Source organism: Oncorhynchus masou, chromosome 27 (genome assembly GCF_036934945.1).
Source record: "Oncorhynchus masou masou isolate Uvic2021 chromosome 27, UVic_Omas_1.1, whole genome shotgun sequence".
Taxonomy (NCBI): domain Eukaryota; kingdom Metazoa; phylum Chordata; class Actinopteri; order Salmoniformes; family Salmonidae; genus Oncorhynchus; species Oncorhynchus masou.
This window is the reverse complement of record NC_088238.1, coordinates 43,584,368-43,603,514: the sequence shown is the minus strand read 5'-3', so window position 1 is coordinate 43,603,514 and position 19,147 is coordinate 43,584,368. Positions and strand designations below refer to the sequence as shown.

General features: G+C 50.9%; 1 protein-coding gene across 1 annotated transcript in view; it reads left to right on the top strand.

The window, feature by feature from the left end:
• Positions 1–19,147, top strand: part of LOC135516251 (lysine-specific demethylase 6B-like) — a 165,816-nt gene that overhangs the window by 140,226 nt on the left and 6,443 nt on the right. Inside the window, 12 exon segments of the mRNA XM_064940402.1 lie at positions 10,527–10,611; positions 11,887–11,998; positions 12,077–12,203; positions 12,428–12,523; positions 12,689–12,941; positions 13,083–13,313; positions 13,552–13,590; positions 13,593–13,742; positions 13,888–14,451; positions 15,250–18,627; positions 18,629–18,683; positions 18,686–19,019. Of these exon segments, the coding sequence (XP_064796474.1) occupies positions 12,082–12,203; positions 12,428–12,523; positions 12,689–12,941; positions 13,083–13,313; positions 13,552–13,590; positions 13,593–13,742; positions 13,888–14,451; positions 15,250–18,627; positions 18,629–18,683; positions 18,686–19,019 (5,222 nt within the window). The 5' untranslated portion in view covers positions 10,527–10,611; positions 11,887–11,998; positions 12,077–12,081.

The window sequence follows — 19,147 nt, the reverse complement described above, 5'->3', positions numbered from 1 at the left end:
GCCACGGTAAGCACGGGGAGTTGGCTCAGGTCTGCTTCCTGACTCTGCCACACTCCCCGTGTGCCACCCCCCCCCCAAAAAAAAATGTGGGGGCTGCCTCTCGGGCTTCCTTGCCAGCCGTGTTCCCACATACCGCTGGTTCCTTTCTGCTCTCCTAGCTGCCTCCACCTGTTCCCATGGAAGGCGATCCCTTCCCTCCAGGATCTCCTCCCATGTGTAGACTCCCTTGCCGTACAGAACGTCCTCCCATGTCCAGGAGTCCAACATACCATGCTGCTTGGTGGGAAGTTCTTGAATGAACATTCATTCTCACATCATAATTGCCTGTGAATAGCATACAGTGCATTCGGGAAGTATTCAGACCCCTAGACTTTTTCCACATTTTGTTACGTTACAGCCTTATTCTAAACTGGATTAAATGTCCCCCCCCCCTCATCAATCTACACACAATACCCCATGATGACAAAGCAAAAACAGGCTTTTAGACATTTTTGCAAATGTATTAAAAATTTAAAAAACATACCTTATTTACATAAGTATTTAGACCCTTGTTTGCTATGAGACTCGAAATTGAGCTCAGGTGCATCCTGTTTCCATTGATCATCATTGAGATGTTTCTACAACTTGATTGGAGTCCACCTGTGGTAAATTCAATTGATTGGACATGATTTGGAAAGGTACACCACTGTCTATATAAGGTCTCACAGTTGACAGTGCGTGTCAGAGCAAAAGCCAAGCCATGAGGTTGAAGGAATTGTCCGAAGAGCTCCGAGACATGATTGTGTCAAGGCACAGATCTAAGGAAGGGTACCAAAACATTTCTGCAGCATTGAAGGTCCCCAAGACCACAGTGGCCTCCATCATTCTTAAATGGAAGAAGTTTGGAACCACCAAGACTCTTCCTACAGCTGGCCGCCCGGCCAAACTGAGCTCTGACAGAGTTGTGGAGATGGGAGAACCTTCCAGAAGGACAACCATCTCTGCAGCACTTCACCAATCAGGCCATTATGGTAGAGTGGCCAGACGGAAGTCACTGCTCAGTAAAAGGCACACGGCAGCCCGCTTGTAGTTTGCCAGAAGGCACCTAAAGGACTCTCAGGCCATGAAAAACAAGATTCTCTAGTCTGATGAAACCAAGATTGAACTCTTTGGCCTGAATGGCAAGCATCATGTATGGAGAAAACCTGGCACCATCCCTACAGTGAAGCATGGTGGTGGCAGCATCATGCTGTGTGGATGTTTTTCAGTGGCAGGGACTGGGAGACTAGTCAGGATCGAGGCAAAGATGAACAGAGCAAAGTACAGAGAGATCCTTAACGAAAATCTGCACCAGAGCGCTCAGTACCTCAGACAGGGGCTAAGGTTCACCTTCCAACAGGACAACAACCCACAGCCAAGACAATGCAGGAGTGGCTTTGGGACAAGTCTCTGAATGTCCTTGAGTGGCCCAGCCAGAGCCCGGACTTGAACCCGATCTAACATCTCTGGAGAGACCTGAAAATAGCTGTGCCGTGATGCTCCCCATCCAACTTGACAGAGCTTGAGAGGACCTGCAGAGAAGAATGGGGGAAACTCTGCAAATACAAGTGTGCCAAACTTGTAGTGTCATAACCAATAATACTCGAGGCTGTAATCGCTGGCAAAGTTGCTTTAACAGTACTGAGTAAAGGGCCTGAATACTTATGTAAATGGAATATTTCAATTTATTATATTTGATACATTTGCAAAAATGTATAAAAACCTGTTTTTCATTGTCATTGTGTGTAGGAAAAAAACTATTCAATTAATTTTAGAATAAGGCTGTAATGTATCAAAATGTGGAAAAAGTCAAGGGGTCTGAATACTTTCCAAATGCACTGCATGTCTACGCCTTTCTCTACCTTGTGTGAGTGTGAGTGTGAGTGTGAGTGTGAGTGTGTGTGTGTGTGTGTGTGTGTGTGTGTGTGTGTGTGTGTGTGTGTGTGTGTGTGTGTGTGTGTGTGTGTGTGTGTGTGTGTGTGTTTGGGGACGAGGACAGTTCAGCATCAAACTCTCATCTTGTGTGGTTGTGTGTGTCCTTGCTTTTGTTGACATACTCCTATCCTGCTGAGGTGGTGGATCTAAATATATACGTGTGTGTGTGTGTGTGTGTGTGTGTGTGTGTGTGTGTGTGTGTGTGTGTCACATGCTGCCTGTAATAACTGAGCATGTGTTTGGCATTACTATAGTACCCATGTTGGTGACTCCTGGGGGTTTGGAGCGACCAGCCATTTCCGTCCCCAAAGAGCCAGAAACCTGTTACAGAATTATTGTTAAGAAACTCCATGAGAGTCTATATGGATGTTATGGCAGAGAAAATACATTGACTTATCATTACGAATCAATATCAGTAATCATCAATATTATGGATGTTATAAATACTTTATATCTGGTTATAAATGCTTTAGTCGGTTCAAAACATGTTTTGTATTATTCTGTAGTTGTATTATGTTATATTGAGACAGTATATCGATTATAGATCATATTACTGCTATTAGACCAACACGGGATCTTAAGACTGTCCTACTATAGTGGCTTTCCCTCCCTTAGTCCCTTAGTCAGAATAAGTAGACGATGGAATATAATAGCTATGGCGTGAGGATAGTACTTTGTCCAAAAATAGGCTTTCAGTCGGAAACGCTGTCTGGGTGATCAACCGGTACGTCAGTCACGAGGCGAGCCCACCTTTTTAAAAAAAAAAGCACCGAGGCAAAGGCTGGGGAACATTCTCCGGTAGTAGGGGGCGGGGCTAGAGTCGGTCGTTATTCGGTGCCATTTTGCTTTGTCAGGGAATTCCGGGGACGTGCGGTGACGTCAGCGAGTGGACGAGCGGAGCAGGAGGGGCGTGTGTGTGTGGAAGAAGCAGCCAGTGAGTTGGTGTGTGCTTCTGTACTGACAGCATCATAGTTTGCGCACCGAGCCAAGAGGCTTGTCCCTTTAAAACACAGCTCGGCTCAGTCAGCGCAACCCGATCCCACTGGCTTATGTCGGGAGAGAGCAAGAACGAGACACGGACTGTACAAAGAGCGAAGGCAGGGAGAAAAACAGAATTATAAAAAGATGATCTCGCACGTCGACTGACACTAAAATCATTTCAAAGCCAGACAGAGACATTAGTCGGGCGTCAAAGTGATACAAGTTTATGAGAGCTTTGAAAGGAAGCGAGTGAGACAAAGTGAACGCTGTAACGTTCTGCCGGCTGGGTCAGTTGTCTGAGTAGCTGGCATCTATCTGCACAGAGAGAAACTCGCGGATACATACAGATCCAACTAGCTACTGCTTGGATTGAGGAAACTCAGCCAAATTCACTACACCGACAGCCTGCGAAGAAACCATCCTTGTTTTGGGAATATTCTCAGCGACATCCCCGAGGGCTACTCCTTGACCGACAGTACGTGAATACCTTGATAACTACTTTCTTCTGTGAAACACTTTTCGAGCTGGTTACTTTTTGGTACCGTACTATTGGAATGTACCATTTTGAATGTGTATCTCGCGTTGCGCTGTGTCCACACTAGAGACATAGACATTTCGCCGTTGGCAGTTCTTTGGATAATGGACGAGTTTGTAGTTATTTTTCGACCAGGGTAAATCGTCAGAATTTAATCTTCTGTAAATGTCTACGTTGGATTTGAATTGTTTTTTCCTCTGTTTGCTCGTGTTGATAACGCGAACGGATTGTCAATAGTGACATTTATTGACCGAGTGGAGCCGATATTCAAGGAATGGTTACGCTACGGCGTAGCAACAGTTAAACGAGTTCTCGGTGAAACCGGAAGACTTGCTTGCTCACGCTGCCTTGTTCATTCTTGAGCGGCTGTCTCGACGATTAGATCTGGAATACGTCGCCTATTGTAATTCCCATAATAGATCATGTGCCATGTCGTACAGTCTACATAATGGGCTGAATGTGACAATTAGAACACGTCTATTCCCCTTTCTAATTTGTATTCATATATTGATCGTTTATGGTTGTACGTCTTAGTGAATTTATTTTGACAGTAGAAAGATTGGTTGGGGGGCGGTTCAGAAGCATAGCAGCATCCCGCGTGTGTTTGTGGGACAGATAGAGAGCGGGTGCTGTAGATGCAGGGAGAACATGCTTGTGTAAAGGATCTCCCCTCCTCCATGCCTTTGTCTGTGGGAGTACTAAAGCGAAGGGCTGACTTGGGGAGTGTTGAGTGGGGATGGGCAGGACAGAGGGAGCTAGTAGGTTGACTGGCTGTTTTATAAAGTGAATGGGTTGCCCCTTCTCAGACCTTCATCGCACACACAGCGGAATTGAAAGGAAGTCATTTGCATCATCCAAGGGGGAGGGGTACTGTTTCTGGTCTGGTTTTCGAGTTTGTCTCAACACCTCTGCTTGGAAGAGCCGTCAGAGATGAGAAATGGCCCAGAACAAGCAATTGAAACACGCGTGGGAAAATGTGGCCAGTGTTGTGCTTTTTCTCAGTTAGCCTATAATTGTTTGACGGGAGTGTAGCCTAAAATATAAAAGCGTTTATGCGAGAGCTCAACTCGGTCCTATGCATTTTATGGGCCTTAATAAACCGAGCCTTATTCTAAGGACCGAAGTGTGCTGGCATGGGGTCGGTGAAACTTTTTGAACGTCCACTTCCGATTAATGGAAACGTAACGAGTGTTGCGTTTGGGATTCTTTGAAGTATCAAGCTGTAACGTTAGGACAGGCAGAAAGACGCTTACAAAAGCTCTTCTTATCACTCCTATCTTACAGCTCTTTGGTTTCTTACGCTGGCTTGAATCACCCGCCCACCTTATTCGCATCCCGTGATCTGAATGCGATCGAATGAACAATCACCGCCCATTCTACTACTCCTATGACGAACATGCACGGTTAAAGTTGTACACACACCACATATGTGATGCAAAACGTGTTTCATTGACGTGATGAGGCTAATGTATTGCAGGCTGTATCACATATAGGGCGTCGTCCGGGGTTGGCCGTCAATTGTAAATAAGATTTTGTTATTGACTAACTTGCCAAGTTAAATAAAGGTGAAATGAATCATACGGATGAAAGTGGAGAAAAACTGGGTAACAGGATGTTTGTCTGTCTCAGTATAGGTGATGGATGGAAGGTTTTTTTTTTGGCAGATGGTGTTTTGAGATGGTTGGTGCTGTGTGTAGCATGAGATGGTTGTAGAAACAGGTGGGTGCGTGTGAAAGGTGTCAGTGAATGTAGGACGTGTTTGTGTGGCTGCCTAACATACTTTTACATCCACTTTCATTGCCCGTGAGAGAACATCGTCATATTCGGTGTGTGTGCGCGTGTGGTAACCTGGGTCAAAGGTGAGGGGAACTAACTCGATGACGAAACCACTATTTGTCAGAGACCACACCAAGTCTTGATTTTTTTACCAGAAACGATGGGTGTCATGTCTTCACCAGGGAAGTACAGCAGAACATTAGTCCTGCTGCAAACAATAACACGAGCCCCTCTCCTTTCCCGAACGTCTAGCAGGATATTTGATAACAATCCAACGTTTTAACAGGTAGCTCTTAAGGATGAAGATGAAAACGTGTACATGTTGTCTCCACCTACCCAGTCCTTTCCAATATGCAGGAGGAGATATAGATGGTATAGATGGTCTAAGCCCTAGACCAGTGGTGGGCCTGATTGGTTCCCCACTTTTTTTTTCACCACCCCTTAGCAAGCACAGCTGATTTAATCAAACTGCGTTCAAAACTGAAGCTCCCGATTAGGTGATTTATTGGGGGCAGGTGTGTTAGCTGGGTCAAAACTGTGACGCCAGTCAGGCCCTCGGACTGCCGTTGCCCTAGAGCGTTGGGAAGGGGTACAACACTGTTTACGAGGTGTGTGTTGAATATGGCTATGCAGGTGTGGTTGTTTTGTGTTTTTCTGAAAGTTCTAGAGACTTGTGTGTCCCTGTTTGACTTTTTATTTTGGTCTGTTCTTGTCACCCCCATGACTACTTTTACTCCCAACTACTCTGGCAAAGAGAGAGTGAGAGGCCAATAATGAGTGTTAGGGGCAGGTACATTGTCAGAGCACATATTAGAAAAGAGTGCAAGAGTGAGAAAAGTAGCGAAAACCGAGAGCTGGAGAAAGAGGCGAGGCCAGGCCGTGAACGGTCCAGTGTTCTTTGGGCTAAATGAACAACCAGTCCAATCCCCCATAACAAACACAGATGTCTGTGTGCATCATTCTCACTGTGCTTTCTGCCTGTTCAGATAACTAGAACTGGTGTAATTACCAGCTGTTCCTACAAACATCGGACTGGACGGTAGCTGTACCTCATCTGGCATGAACTCTGCTGGGGAAAGTTCAGTCTGAGGTCTGACGATCATTAACGTTCTCTGCTCTGTTACGTACACACACAGATAGAGGTGGGCGTGTGTTGAGGGTCAGGTGGACCTTAATGTTGTTGTTCAGTGGAGACATGAACACAGACCTTCAGCTCTTGGAATGAAGACCAATCTGTACTATGGAATGGGAAACGGTGGAGAGGGCTCTCTTGAGAAAGTAGTTTCTCTCTCTCCACCTAACCATCCACCATGCCGCCGAAACCACGGCAACCGTTGTCTCGGAAGCAATCTGCTCTGTTTGTGTGTTTTCTGGGGGTACTAATCAGGGTGCTTACTTGTTTGTGTCTCTTGCGTTGGATTCTGGGAAGTGAGGTCTAGGGCAAGTACTGAAGACACTGGGGGGGGGGGGGTTCTGTCCCATCTCAACAGGGTGTTTTGCTGTTTCACTGAGATGTTGTGATCGTCTGTGTTCGGGGAAACCGAAGGCGGGTTGGAATTTTTAAAGTGGCGGCACTGGGGAAAGTGAGAGTCTTTGATCAAGTGTTGGAACTGTCGCACACAAGCGTGTGATCATTCAGTTATCAGCGACCGCAAATATAACAACCAATTTTTAGACGGTCACAAACACTGTTTTAAGTCTCAGTCGTTCCCATATTGAGTCACTGCTTCACATGTGTACCTGAGACACACACACACACACGTCAGTGTTCAGATGAAGGCATGGGCTCTGGCTCTTTCTGTCTCTCTCGAAGTCACGCGGTTTCTGGAAAATGAGAACCGGCCGAACGTCACTCCTCCTTTTCTTCTAAAGTCCTCAGAAATCTCTTCCACCGAACAAGTGACGTTTGCGTCAGTGGCTGACGGAACCTTCCTCAACAGACACATCAGTCAGCGACCCTTACTTTTTTTTAAAGTTGTTTTTTTTGTTGCTGACAGACGAGAGAGAAAAAAATAGCCTTTGAGCCTTCATCGTCAGTTGCATTTAAATGACCTGCCGCTGATATATTTCTGTTATCTGTGTTAGATGGTTTAGTCTTTGGTCAGACACGTGGACTTCGTCATGTCTGACATGGATTCAAAGGTTTTAGAAATGAACCCCTGTTATTTGTTTTCTATTGACATGTTTCTCACTCACATATTTAGACAACACTTTCGTTTACACACACACACACACACACTATCTGTTGCACAGGAAACCACTACCCCTCCCCAAGCCATCCACACCCACATACACTTCAGGGAGGCCTAGCTACTTCCTGAAACTCTGACGGCAGCTTCCTGTCTGATCTCATACCAGCTTCTTCTCTCTTCTCCTTTTTCTAAACGTCACACCCGTGCGCCACGTCTGTGTGAACCGTCCTGAACCGTGAGAGATCTCTCACTCACACACACACACACACACACTGACAGTTGTCCAAAGCACAGGTGCGATAGCAGTTAGACAAAGCAGCTCTTGCTGTTTCCATCTTCTCAAACAGCCCATAGCGGCTGACATACTTTCGACTGTGTGCGGTAGTGTAGAACATTTCACCATGTCTGTCATTAGACGGTGTGGGAGGGGGTCCAGATGAGGGTGTTGGGCCAGGCTCTTCTCCAGAGTGTGATCCGTGACTCTCAGAAACTGCACTTGTTCTGTTCGACTCCAGCCAGGGGCACAATCCAAGTTCTCCGAAAGAACGGGATATTAACGTATTTTAACCTCTGGGGAAACTGCTTTTGGCTGAGTCCAACAGAGGGCATTAAGCTAGGCGGATTCATAAACCTGACAGGCCCAAATTGGCGCATACAAACGCTATCTAATTTTCAGCTTGTCAACCCTGATTTCTTTTGGGGGGCGGGGGCAGGGCAGTCACAGTTAAAGGCTTGGTAAATGGGTGAGAGGTTGCGTTTGCTGTGTTTCTGGGGTTGATGTGGAGCACTTGGTTTATATATTAGAAGGCCAAACCCCTAGATCTAGACTGGGCTACAGTGCTGTACTATAGTTAGTATGGTGGAAGAGAGTTGGCTCTGTCCTGAACTGACCCTCTATCCCTGCTGGAGGATGTTCTGTGTGTGTGTTTGGCTGTATCTCCCTGTGTGTGTGTGTGGGAAAAGCTTAAATGCGATGGTGACGAGCTAGTCTGCATCGCGCACACACACACACTGTGGGAGCCTGGCAACAGGACGAACGCAGGCGGGCTGTCTTGTTCCTGGCGGTGTGTGTGTGTGTGTGTGTGTGTGTGTGTTTTTCCTCCAGAACTCAATCCTGGGCCAGTTATGTAATGGACTAGTGTCCCTCCCTCATCCCTCGCTCTCTCCCTCCGCCAGACACGCCGGAAGCTTCTCTCTCTCTCCCCCCCCTCGCATCGCTCTTATCAAGTTCCTCACTGATCTCCAGGCCTCTGTCAGGAACTAGTGTCTGAATGTTGTCGTCTGTCTCTCTCTCTCTCTGTGTCTCTGTTTTCTACTATAGTCAGTTATCTATTTTTAGCTGAGCTCTTCTGTCTGTTTGGCTCTGGATCAAACCACTATATGAGGCTGGCAGGGGAGTTCTGTGTTTGGGATGGCTCTTACTAGAGTCTGGGGCCTAGAGCCTTTTCTTTTGTCATTGATTTGGTCACTGGGCTTTGCCTTTAGCTTGGCGGAAGCTGACTTCTAGTACTTGGCTAGTGATCGCCGTGATATCACAGAAGTGATTATTTTCTTTTAGAGATTTGGACTAGGGCTATGGTTTGCTACTTGGAATAGCGATGCCCCTAGCCTTGCCTCCCTCTACCAGAGTGGTAGCCACGTGTGTGAGTGATGAGGTAACCAGAACGACGGAGGCGTTGATTGGAACTTGTCTTTGATGTCTGTCGCCATGGGGGTTTCACTGTAACCCAGGTGACATAAGGGGGCTACCGGGGGAGAATTCATACATTATGACATTGTAATGTTGAGCAAGATTTGTAGTTGTAATGATATTTGTACTGTTGAGATTTTGAGGGGTGTGTGTATGTGGTAACGTAGTTAGTTGGAATTGGCCCGGCTTTATTAGGAAAATCAGCAACACCACAACAGAATTTGTGTTTTGTTGCCCCTCCCCCTCTGCGACTCAGTATTTGGGGGATTCCTCTCTTAGGCAGGGGTTTTATGGCAATCTACCTACCTCGCATTCTATTTCACCGTAAGACCGGTTCACTAACCACCTACCGATTCCGCCTGAGAAATTCCCTTCTGACATCACGAGGTCGCTAGCGACGCCCCCGGTCACCTGACCGTAAGTGGCGTCATAGGGGAGGCGGGGTGTAGTTTGGGGTAAGCCCTTTTCACTGGCGGCGTGGCCCTTACTCACTCTCCGGGGGTTCCCCGTGCTGCGGCGCCCCGGATGCAGAGTAACCCAGTACACACACACAGCGTTACTGATTTAGTGACAGATAACCAAATGTAACAATACTGTCTCGACACACAAGGCAAGTTCCGTTTCCAGATCTGATCAGTTGTCACATAAAAGGGAAGAAAGACATGAACAAGCACGGGTCTCGGTGTATTTTAATACAATGGCATCTGATGTTTGACTCTCACTCATCTCCCGTGTTCAGTTCCCTGTGCTGCTTGTTTTTCAGTTTCACTTTCCTTTGTCAGTGGTTGTCACATCTCAATCCACAGCACACAACCTATATTAAAGTGTAATTGCAGCCTTCTTCATTCTGACCGCTCTCTTTCCCTTCTTTCCCTCTCTCTTGCTCTCCCTGTCCCGTCTCTCTCCTCGGTCTTGTTTCACGTGTGCTAGTTGACGACAAGCACACGCTGTCTGTGTGGAAAGCCCTCACCCGGGTTTCCACACACACAACGCATACAGGGTAAAGGAGAGGGAAGAGCGGAGGGCTGATTTCTTTCTTTCCTCTCCTCCTCCAACAGTCTCCATGTTCCTAGTAAACGTGGGAGAGGGTGAGCGAGAGAGAGAGGGAGACGATGCTACAGTCACACTGAAACTGCTAGTCCCTGTCTGTCTCCCGACTCTGACTGACAGGTGAAGGCAGTGTTAGAGAGGTCTGGCTACTGTCTGGTTTCTGTTCCCTTGTCATAAGGAAGACCACAGATATTGTCTGATGGAGCTCTTGTGTAATTGTGACTGTGTTCGTTTCATGTGAGCAGATGTTGCTCGACAGACTGTTTCTTTTTGTTGTGTGTGTGGTCGCGATCCACTTTTATGCCGGTTTGATTATTACATTGTCTCGTTCTTCTGATTTTTGGTCCAGGGCTGAAGAAATCCCAGAGATGATTGGCTGTAGAAGCTGAGACTCGACGAGACAGAGGATCTTGAACTCGGTGCTATTCTGTAAGGTGAGTGTGTGTGTGAACATTTTTTATTTTTGTACTTGTCTGTGGGAATATGTTAACCAGCCAGAGCTGTTTATGATCATCTGGTCATGGGCTCTCTTTACATGAGTGTGTGTCTGTCTGGTGCATCGTGACCACACACACACGCGCACCGAGGGAGGGGGGGGGGGGTCAGCATGGCCAACTGTTGTCTTTTATTTCCGTCTCTCTGGAAGCTAAAAACGAAGCGCCTGAAATATCTTCTCCTTAGGCTTTTTATAGAGGGAGAGGAAGAGGGATAGACCCACTACACACGCTAGTAGAGCTAATTTCGGAAGCAACACCGACTGGGGAGTCAGTCAGTGTTGATTCTGCTGAGTAAGTGTGGCTCACAGTGTGTGTCCGCTTTGAGCAGGAGTCTCCTTTTTGTGTTCCACTGTCGGCAATGTCTTTATGTTTGGACCATGGCCTTTCTGTGTGTGTGTGTGACTATATGCCAGGCTCATTTCTGCCATGTGGGTGTGAGATCCAGGCAACACAGCCTGTGCTCTCATCGTCAGCCTGTCTCTCTCTCGCTCTCCTTCCTTGAAGAGCGTCTTTTTAATTTTCTTCTTAATCTATCCTCCAATCCTGTTCAGACGGTCTGTTGGGCCTTCTCCCTCTCCCTCTCCATCACGCCTGTTCTAATGGGATTAAAACCAGGTGGATTCAACACACACGGAACACTAAATACACACACAACACTAAATACACACACACACACACACAAACCATTGGCTAGTCTGTAAGGATTACAGTAACCTCCATGCGCTCTCCTAGGTCTGTAAACTCCCCCAGAGCCATCTGCTCTGCTAATAATCCTACAGTAGAGCTACCATCGCCCCCTAGGGGCAGGGACACAGTACAGCACGACCAGAGTACACTAGCAAATACTGACAGAGATGGGCAGACACAGTGGTCAATACCTGCGGTACCTGGAAGAACAGACTGGTGTAAACGTTGTTTTAAATTGGCAGTTTTTACTGCAGCAGAAACAGTTTCTACACTAGTTTCTCTCCACCTACACGCACACATTTTTAGTTCTAGAGGCGCGTAAGCTCTCGTCCCCATTCCTCAGCAAACGTTCCATTGCTAGACTTCCTCCTTGCGCCGCTCTCTCTTCTGTCCTGTTTCGCCAGTCTCAACCCCATCGCCTGTCTAGTTCTAAATCACACGCTGAATTATGTCATGGAAGACCTACTGGCATGTGTTGACTGCTCTGTCCATATTTCTGTCTAATCGTGTTCTCCCTCCCTCCAGTTCAACTGGCTGTATTGTATTGGTGCTGGTGACGTGTCGAGGGTCTTCCTCGGTGTTGGCGCGTGGCCTTCTCTGTGCTGCGGTGGAGGGCTTCACAGACGCAGCTAGTGTGGTGAGTCGAAAGTCTGAAATACTTCGATTGTTGAACGTGTGTGTGTGTTGAGTCCTGTCTCCGTCTGTCTCCCTCCAGGCTGGATGCATCACACGGTAGAGCAGTTTGTCGGGCGTGGCACACGGGACTCCTTCCCTCTGGACGGACTCAGCCGGGGAACATGGGCTCCCGTGGGTGGCCACGTCACCTGGGCGCAACCTGCCAGGTATGTTAAGACTCCGCGGCAATTGACAGCCACACACACACACACACCAACAGTCAATGAATTACACTGACTGCCTCAGCCTCCGTAGTCTCTCCCTTGAGGTTTACGTCCACACGTTCCGACTGTTAATTGTTCTTCTATGTTAAAATGAATATTTGTTCAAATTGGTCTGGTCTCAGAGAATTTGGCCCTGGTCTGACCTTTGCACTTGTTTCCTCTGCTAGGTGTCCGCCAGGTGTCAATCAACACCAGCTCCTACCCCATCTACCTCCCAGTCACATGGGTGGACTGACCCATCCCAGTAAATTCTTCAATAATGGGTGAGTCCAGCATATATTCCATTGGGCAACGTACTGTATTCCATACTAGAATCGGATTGCTGTAGTCTCCTCCGTTCTCTCTGGTCGTTATTATAGGCCTTCAGGACTCCAGACTGTAGTCACCTGACTGTCTTTCTTTCCCTCCGTGTCTCTGTTATCCGCCAGGCCCATGCAGGTGCGTGGCAGTGAGAAGCAGGAGCTGGCCCAGGCCATGTTACCTGGCCTCCAGAGAGCGGACCAGCAACACCTCCCTCCTCCCCCTCACAGGGCGTGGGAACAGCCAGGTCAGCTGTACGAGTCACCCCCCCCTCCTCATCCATCCGTACCCCTGCCCAGCGACCACGCAACCCGTCTGCATGGCGGGTATAGCCCCGGGCCTCCCGCCAGCCTGCCCCCCAGGCCCAATCAGCTACTGAAGGTGAGCGAAAGAGCCAATGATACTGTCATACAGGAAGAGTGTCGATAAACGAGTGGCCTATCAGTGAGCGTGGAGGAAGGTGGGTGTCTTGTTCGGAGAGAAGATTTAAACCCTTCCTCTCTCTCTTTGTCTCGCTGCTAGTATGTGGACCCTCAGGAGCAGCATCTTCTCAGGGGTCCGACATCGCTGGGTGATGATATGTGGGCTCAGGTGCAGCAGAGGGGTTACCCAGGGAAGATGTTGGGAGGGCAGCTGAAGAGACCGGCCCCCCCTCTCGGGGAGTACTCGGTCATCCGGCACACCCCGCACCCCTCCTCTCGCCCCAATGAGGACTGCCCCAGTCCCAGCAAGAGGAAGAGGAGCTCTGAGCAGGTATGTGGATGATTTGAACCCTCTGCATTTAAAAACTTGACTCGTGCATTTAAATGTACTTTACACCAAAAGTTGACTCGTAAAGGATAAAGAAACAAACTCTAAACTCTCTCACATGTAGAATCAGGTGATTGCATAGAATAATTTGCCATTTTCTGATATCTAAACTTTGTAGTTGTTATTTGACCATGTTGTTTAGATGGGATATGGTGTAGTACCTAAACCCTGCTCTCTCCAGGTTCCACACCCAGGCATACAGAGGTTCTCTGGCCCAGGAGGGCACCCCTGCCCCCACAGCAGCAGCCCCCGTCCCACTACCCCCCTCCTCCACCCAAACCTGCTTTCTGGAACCCCATGCACAAGGCGAGTGGCGCCCCCCGGGCCCAGCCCGAACGCAAGAACGGTTCCCCTGATTTCCAGGTCCGAGCCGTAAGAACACTTAACACTTGCTGCTCTATCACGAACGTGACCAGATGGAATGTAGCTTTACAGATCATTTTATTTTCTGTTTGGTTATCGAGCTTTCCCACATTCATAATGTTAATCGTCTCTCTCTCTTTCTCTCTGCTAACAGGAGTCAGTCAAGTCCTGCATGGGCGGCTACACCTACAAACCTCCCGCCCCCTCGCCCATCTCCCCACCCCTCACCTCCTCCCCGGGAGGCTACCCTCAGAGGCACAGCGGGCCCCACCCACCCCACAAGCCCTCATTCTCACCTCAGGCCCTCAATCAACCCCCCCACAACAACCCCCACAGCTCTCACCCGCAGTACCCTAAACAACCAGCCCCGCCCCGCATGGGGATGGAGCCCAGGGGAGGTCCTCCTACCCCCCAGAGAGGCCCTACCACTGGGGATAGGGGAGTCGACAACCATCCGCCTCCTCACCACCACCAACCTCCAGCAAGGGGGGACAGGGACAGTAGGGAGCCCCCCCAACCCTCACCAGCAAACCACACCGGCGTGCCTTACAGCCACAACCCCCACTTCCAGCCCCACCCCGGGCTGGGCCACACTGCCCCCCACCCCCCTGCCAGCAGCACAGCAGTACCTCAGCAGCACAACCCCAGTCCCTCCCACCACGAGGCCTGGAGGCTCCAGGGACAGGGGCAGGGCAGGCCACAAAACAACCACCCCCTGGTGAGTCCCAGGTTCCCGGCAGAGCGAATGTTGCACCCCACTGCTACTAACTCTTCTCCTTTTGTTAACGTTGGATAATTGTGTGATCTCCGCCTTTTTCACACTAATTATTTTCAACATTTTGAGTTGACGTCCGGCCAGCTCACTACCCCCTACGCAGTTAATGTAGACCTGAAGAGATCGGGAACAAGTCACATTTTACCCAGCTATGGGCCAAATATGATTTAGCAGAGCGATCAGTTTGGAATTGATTGGGCTTAGTTAATTGAGCAATAAGGCCCGAGGTGGTGTGGTATACGGCCTACATACCACGGCTAAGGGCTGTTCTTAGGCACGACGCAGCGCAGAGTGCCTGGACACAGCCCTTAGTCGTGGTATATTGGCCATATACCACAAACCCCAAGGTACCATATTGCTATTATAAACTGATTACCAACGTAATTAGTGCAGAAAATACATATATTTTTTTGTCATAACCATGGTATACGGTCTGATATACCACAGCTTTTAGCCAATCAGCATTCAGACCTCCAACCAGCTGGTTTCTAATGTTAAATTAACAATGGACTTGGAAGTGTAATAGAAGTGTAAAGTATGTCCATTTTTTAAATCTGTATCATTATCAGTATATCAAATTACTTTTTGCTAGGAAACACTAGGAAGTGTATGGTTGTTCCCCAAATCTGGTCAAATGTAGTGCACTATATAGGGAATAGGGTGCCATTTGGGGCGCATACTAGGTCTATAGCACTCAATCTCCAGTGCATTAATCTAGCATGTCTCTGTTTCTCCCTGCAGGAGTCTGGTCACTACAGGGCAGGGCTGGTACCTCAGGGGCAGCAGAACCAGGCTGGGGAGGGACGCGGGACCCCGGGTCTCCAACACCATCAGTACCCCCATATCAGCTCCCCTCAGGTTCCTACCAGAACCCCCGTCATCATCTCCACCCCCCAGGCCCTCTGCTCACAGTCCCAAAACAACCGCTACAACAACAGTAGTAGTATTACTGGACCTGCACTCTCCACTGTGATCACAGCACCACCTGCTGTGTGTTCAGCTAACAGCACCTGTAGGAGAGGCAGGGAGACGATGTCACTGCCCCACCAGTCCTCAGCTGCGTCTCAGCTGGAGAGAGACCCAGAGAGGAGCCCCATCCACCCCATGCTGCACCCAGGGTATCAGGGAGCCCACGCGGGCACTGCCAACCACCCACACCGGGCGCCACCCAGGCCCCAGCAGCAGCAGTTCCCTAGCCAGCACCACCAACAGTCTGTCCAGGGGAAGTCTTACTACAGACGGTCTGATCCGGATGGCACTCCGGCCTCCTCTTCATCCTCCTCCTCTTCGTCATTCTCAGGACACCAGAGGGCAGGGGAGAGCGTCATCACCAGCAGGGGGTCTCACCCCAGCCCCCTCACCCAGACAGAGGGCACTAGCTCGCCCCTGCACCGCTCCATGCCCGCCCCCCAACCCCACACTGTCAGCTCTGCCCCCCAGCCAGCCTCCAACCCCTCTTACTCCAGACTCTGTGCCCAGCCTGCCCCCCAGGCTACCACCACCTCAGCCAAGGGGTATCTAAATTCTCGACCCCAGCCACCTCCACCCTCAGCCCCCCAGTCCATGGAGGAGGCTCTGGATAAACTGGATGCTGAGCTGCAGGGTCATATGCAGGCCGAGGAGAGGAGGGAGAGGGAGCAGGAAGAGCGGAGGGAGAGGGAGCAGGAAGAGCGGAAGAGGAGGGAGCAGGAAGAGCGGAGGGAGAGGGAGCAGGAAGAGCAGAGGGAGCAGGAAGAGCGGAAGAGGAGGGAGCAGGAAGAGCGGAAGAGGAGGGAGCAGGAAGAGCGGAAGAGGAGGGAGCAGGAAGAGCGGAAGAGGAGGGAGCAGGAAGAGCGGAAGCGGAGGGAGCAGGAAGAGCGGAAGAGGGAGTGGGAGAGAGAGCAGGAAGAGCGGATGAGGAGGGAGAGGGAGCAGGGGAAGAGGAGAGAGTTGGAGAGAGTGGAAGAGGAGAAGAAAAGAAGGGAATGGGAAAAAGAGGAAGAGGGAAGGAAGAGGGATTTGGCAAGGGAACAAGAGGAGAGGAAGAGGAGGACTGAGTTGATGAAAGAGGAGGAGAGGAGGAAGGCGGAGGAGGAGATGAGCCGAAGTAATAAAAGGAGAGAGGAGTCTGCCATCGAGAGTCTGGAGAGACTCCTGTCCGGCAACTCCTCTGCTCCTCCACCTCCTCGCCTGTCCACCGTCTCCTCCTTTGTCCCACCCACCCCCAGCCAGTCATCCTCCTCGCCCCCCTACCCCTGGCTGAGCCGGGGCGGGGCTCCCCCTTGTCCCCCAGGCCAGGCACCACCACCTCCCGCCCCCCTGGAGATGTCACGGCCGCCCCCTCTCACCCCCCAGACGGAGTACGCCAGGGAGAAGCAGAGGCAGAGGGAGATGTGGGGTGAAACCCCCCCCTCGTCATTACACACTAGTAACGTCACCTCAGGGAACAACGCCCTGACCTCGTCGGGGCCCTTTTACCCCAACCACCCCTCAAATAAGACCTTGACACAAGGTGCCCCCCCCCGCCCATCCAAAGACACCCCCCATCCCAAGGAGAACGATAGTCAGCAGGCCCGAGGGGGAGCGATGGGCGCTGTGGATCCCATCCACACCTCCAGCACGGTCACCCTCCGAGAGCCCCCCAAACTCTTCCAGGCGTTCCCCAGGGATAGCCTTTCGTCTGGGCCCAACACCTCCAGGACCAGCAGCAGCACATCCAGCACTGGGGGCCTCCCCAACAAGCGCATGCCCAGCGGAGGCCTAGGCAGCCTGGGTTGCAGCGCCAGCAGCAGTAACAGCGGCGACTCCGACAGCGCCCAGTTTGAGGAGGAACCCTTGGAGCTCTCAACGTTACTCCCGGACGGTCTGGCCAACATCATGGCCATGCTGGATGAGTCCATCAAGAAAGAGGAGGAATCTCTGTACTGTAGCGACCGAAACGGTGCTAGGGAGACCATCGTAAATGCCTTCTCTGCTATGCCGCCGGCCAAGGGCTATCTGTGTGCCCCGGACCTCATCCCAGCTCCCAATCAGCAACCGCAGGGCGACTTTGTTGGGACGAACGTCCACGCCAGCCCCCCTGTACTGAGCCGACAGGGCTCCCTGGCCTCCCCCTGCAGCCGGACCTCCTCCATCAACGAGGAAGACGAGGAGGGTTGTCTCGCCCTGAAACCCGCTTTGGAGCTCCACGAGCCAGCCGTCCCCCTCAACTCCGACCCCCAGTCAGGGACTAACTACAGCCACAGCGACCTGGCTAAACTCTACGGTCTCCCGGAGCCTGTGAAGATCGAGGGTGACGACGAGGATGAGGAAGATGAGTCAGAGACCCCGTCCAGTTCCCCTCCCCCGCCCCAGAGGCCCCACCTCCACCAGACGGGGGTGAGCAGCACCTTCAAGTCCCAGGCCGCCCTGGAGAACCAGAAGTACGCCTACCGAGGAGGTCCGTTTGGCCGCCCGCCCCCCTCCGCTCTTGGGGGACTGAAGTACTCCTCCTCCCTCTCTCTGGGTCCCGACATCCAACAGCAGCAGAATAGCACCTCCCCCACCTCGGATTCCACCAATCACCCAGGCTTCACGCCGTCATCGGCCCCTCCCCTAAAGACCCGCCCACACTCCCCCTCCAGCTGGGAGGCAAAGAGACAGGTCAATATCAAGATGGAGGAGCCTGATATCTGGAGAGATGGGAGAGAGGCCATGGAGAAGAGGCTCCATTCCATGAGGGAGGAGTCCAAGTGTTATCCCTCTACGCAACCCATCAAGATGGAGCCCAAGGAAGAGGCGACGCTTACAACCATCTCCGAGTCTTCTCTGGCCGAGCTGGGCCGAAGCTGTGAGGTTCTCCTGACCCGACACTCCAGCTCCCTCCCCAGAAAGAACACCTCCGACAGGACCAAGACTGAGCTCAAACAGGAAGGCAGGCACCACAAGCCCGAGAGAGAGCGGGAACGACACCGAGAGAAGGAGAGGAAACCCGGCCGGAGCAATAAGCACGGGGAGAGGAGAGAGGGGAAGAAAAAGCCGAGGGAGAAACGAGACGAGATGTCCTCCTCCTCCTCTTCGTCCTCTCACTCCTCCTCCTCCTCCTCTTCGTCCTCTCACTCCTCCTCCAGTTCGAAACGGCACAGGCACAAGGAGAAGGGACCACCGGCGGATCCTTGGGAACCTGGACATTCAGCGTAAGGAGATCCGGGAGAAGGACCGCGTCCGCGCCGACATGAGGGGAAGGAGGCTGGGTCCACCAACGAAGGTGAAACCTCCGAATGGGCGTCCCGTAGTAGAAGTGAAAGATGTTCAGGAGTCATGTCCGCTTCTCAGGGCAGAGGGGCTGGATCAACGCTGCAGGGTTCAGCTGCTGACTTCATGAAGCTGAAGGCCCTGTCGGACGGGCCGCCCAAGGAGTTGAAGATCAGGCTGATCAAGGTGGAGAGCGGCGACCGAGAGACGTTCATCGCCTCTGAGGTGGAGGAGAAGCGGACACCCTTGGAGGAGATCAGCATCGAGAACACCGCCGCAGAGGTCATCAGGGCCTGCAAGTGAGTATGGAGGAGAGAGGGATGGATGGAGGCGTGAACAAGGCATGGGTGTAGTGAGTGAGCGTGTGGGGGGGGGGTTACCAATGAGAAGTTAAGAGGGAGTTACATTCTAGTTAATCAATTTCTAA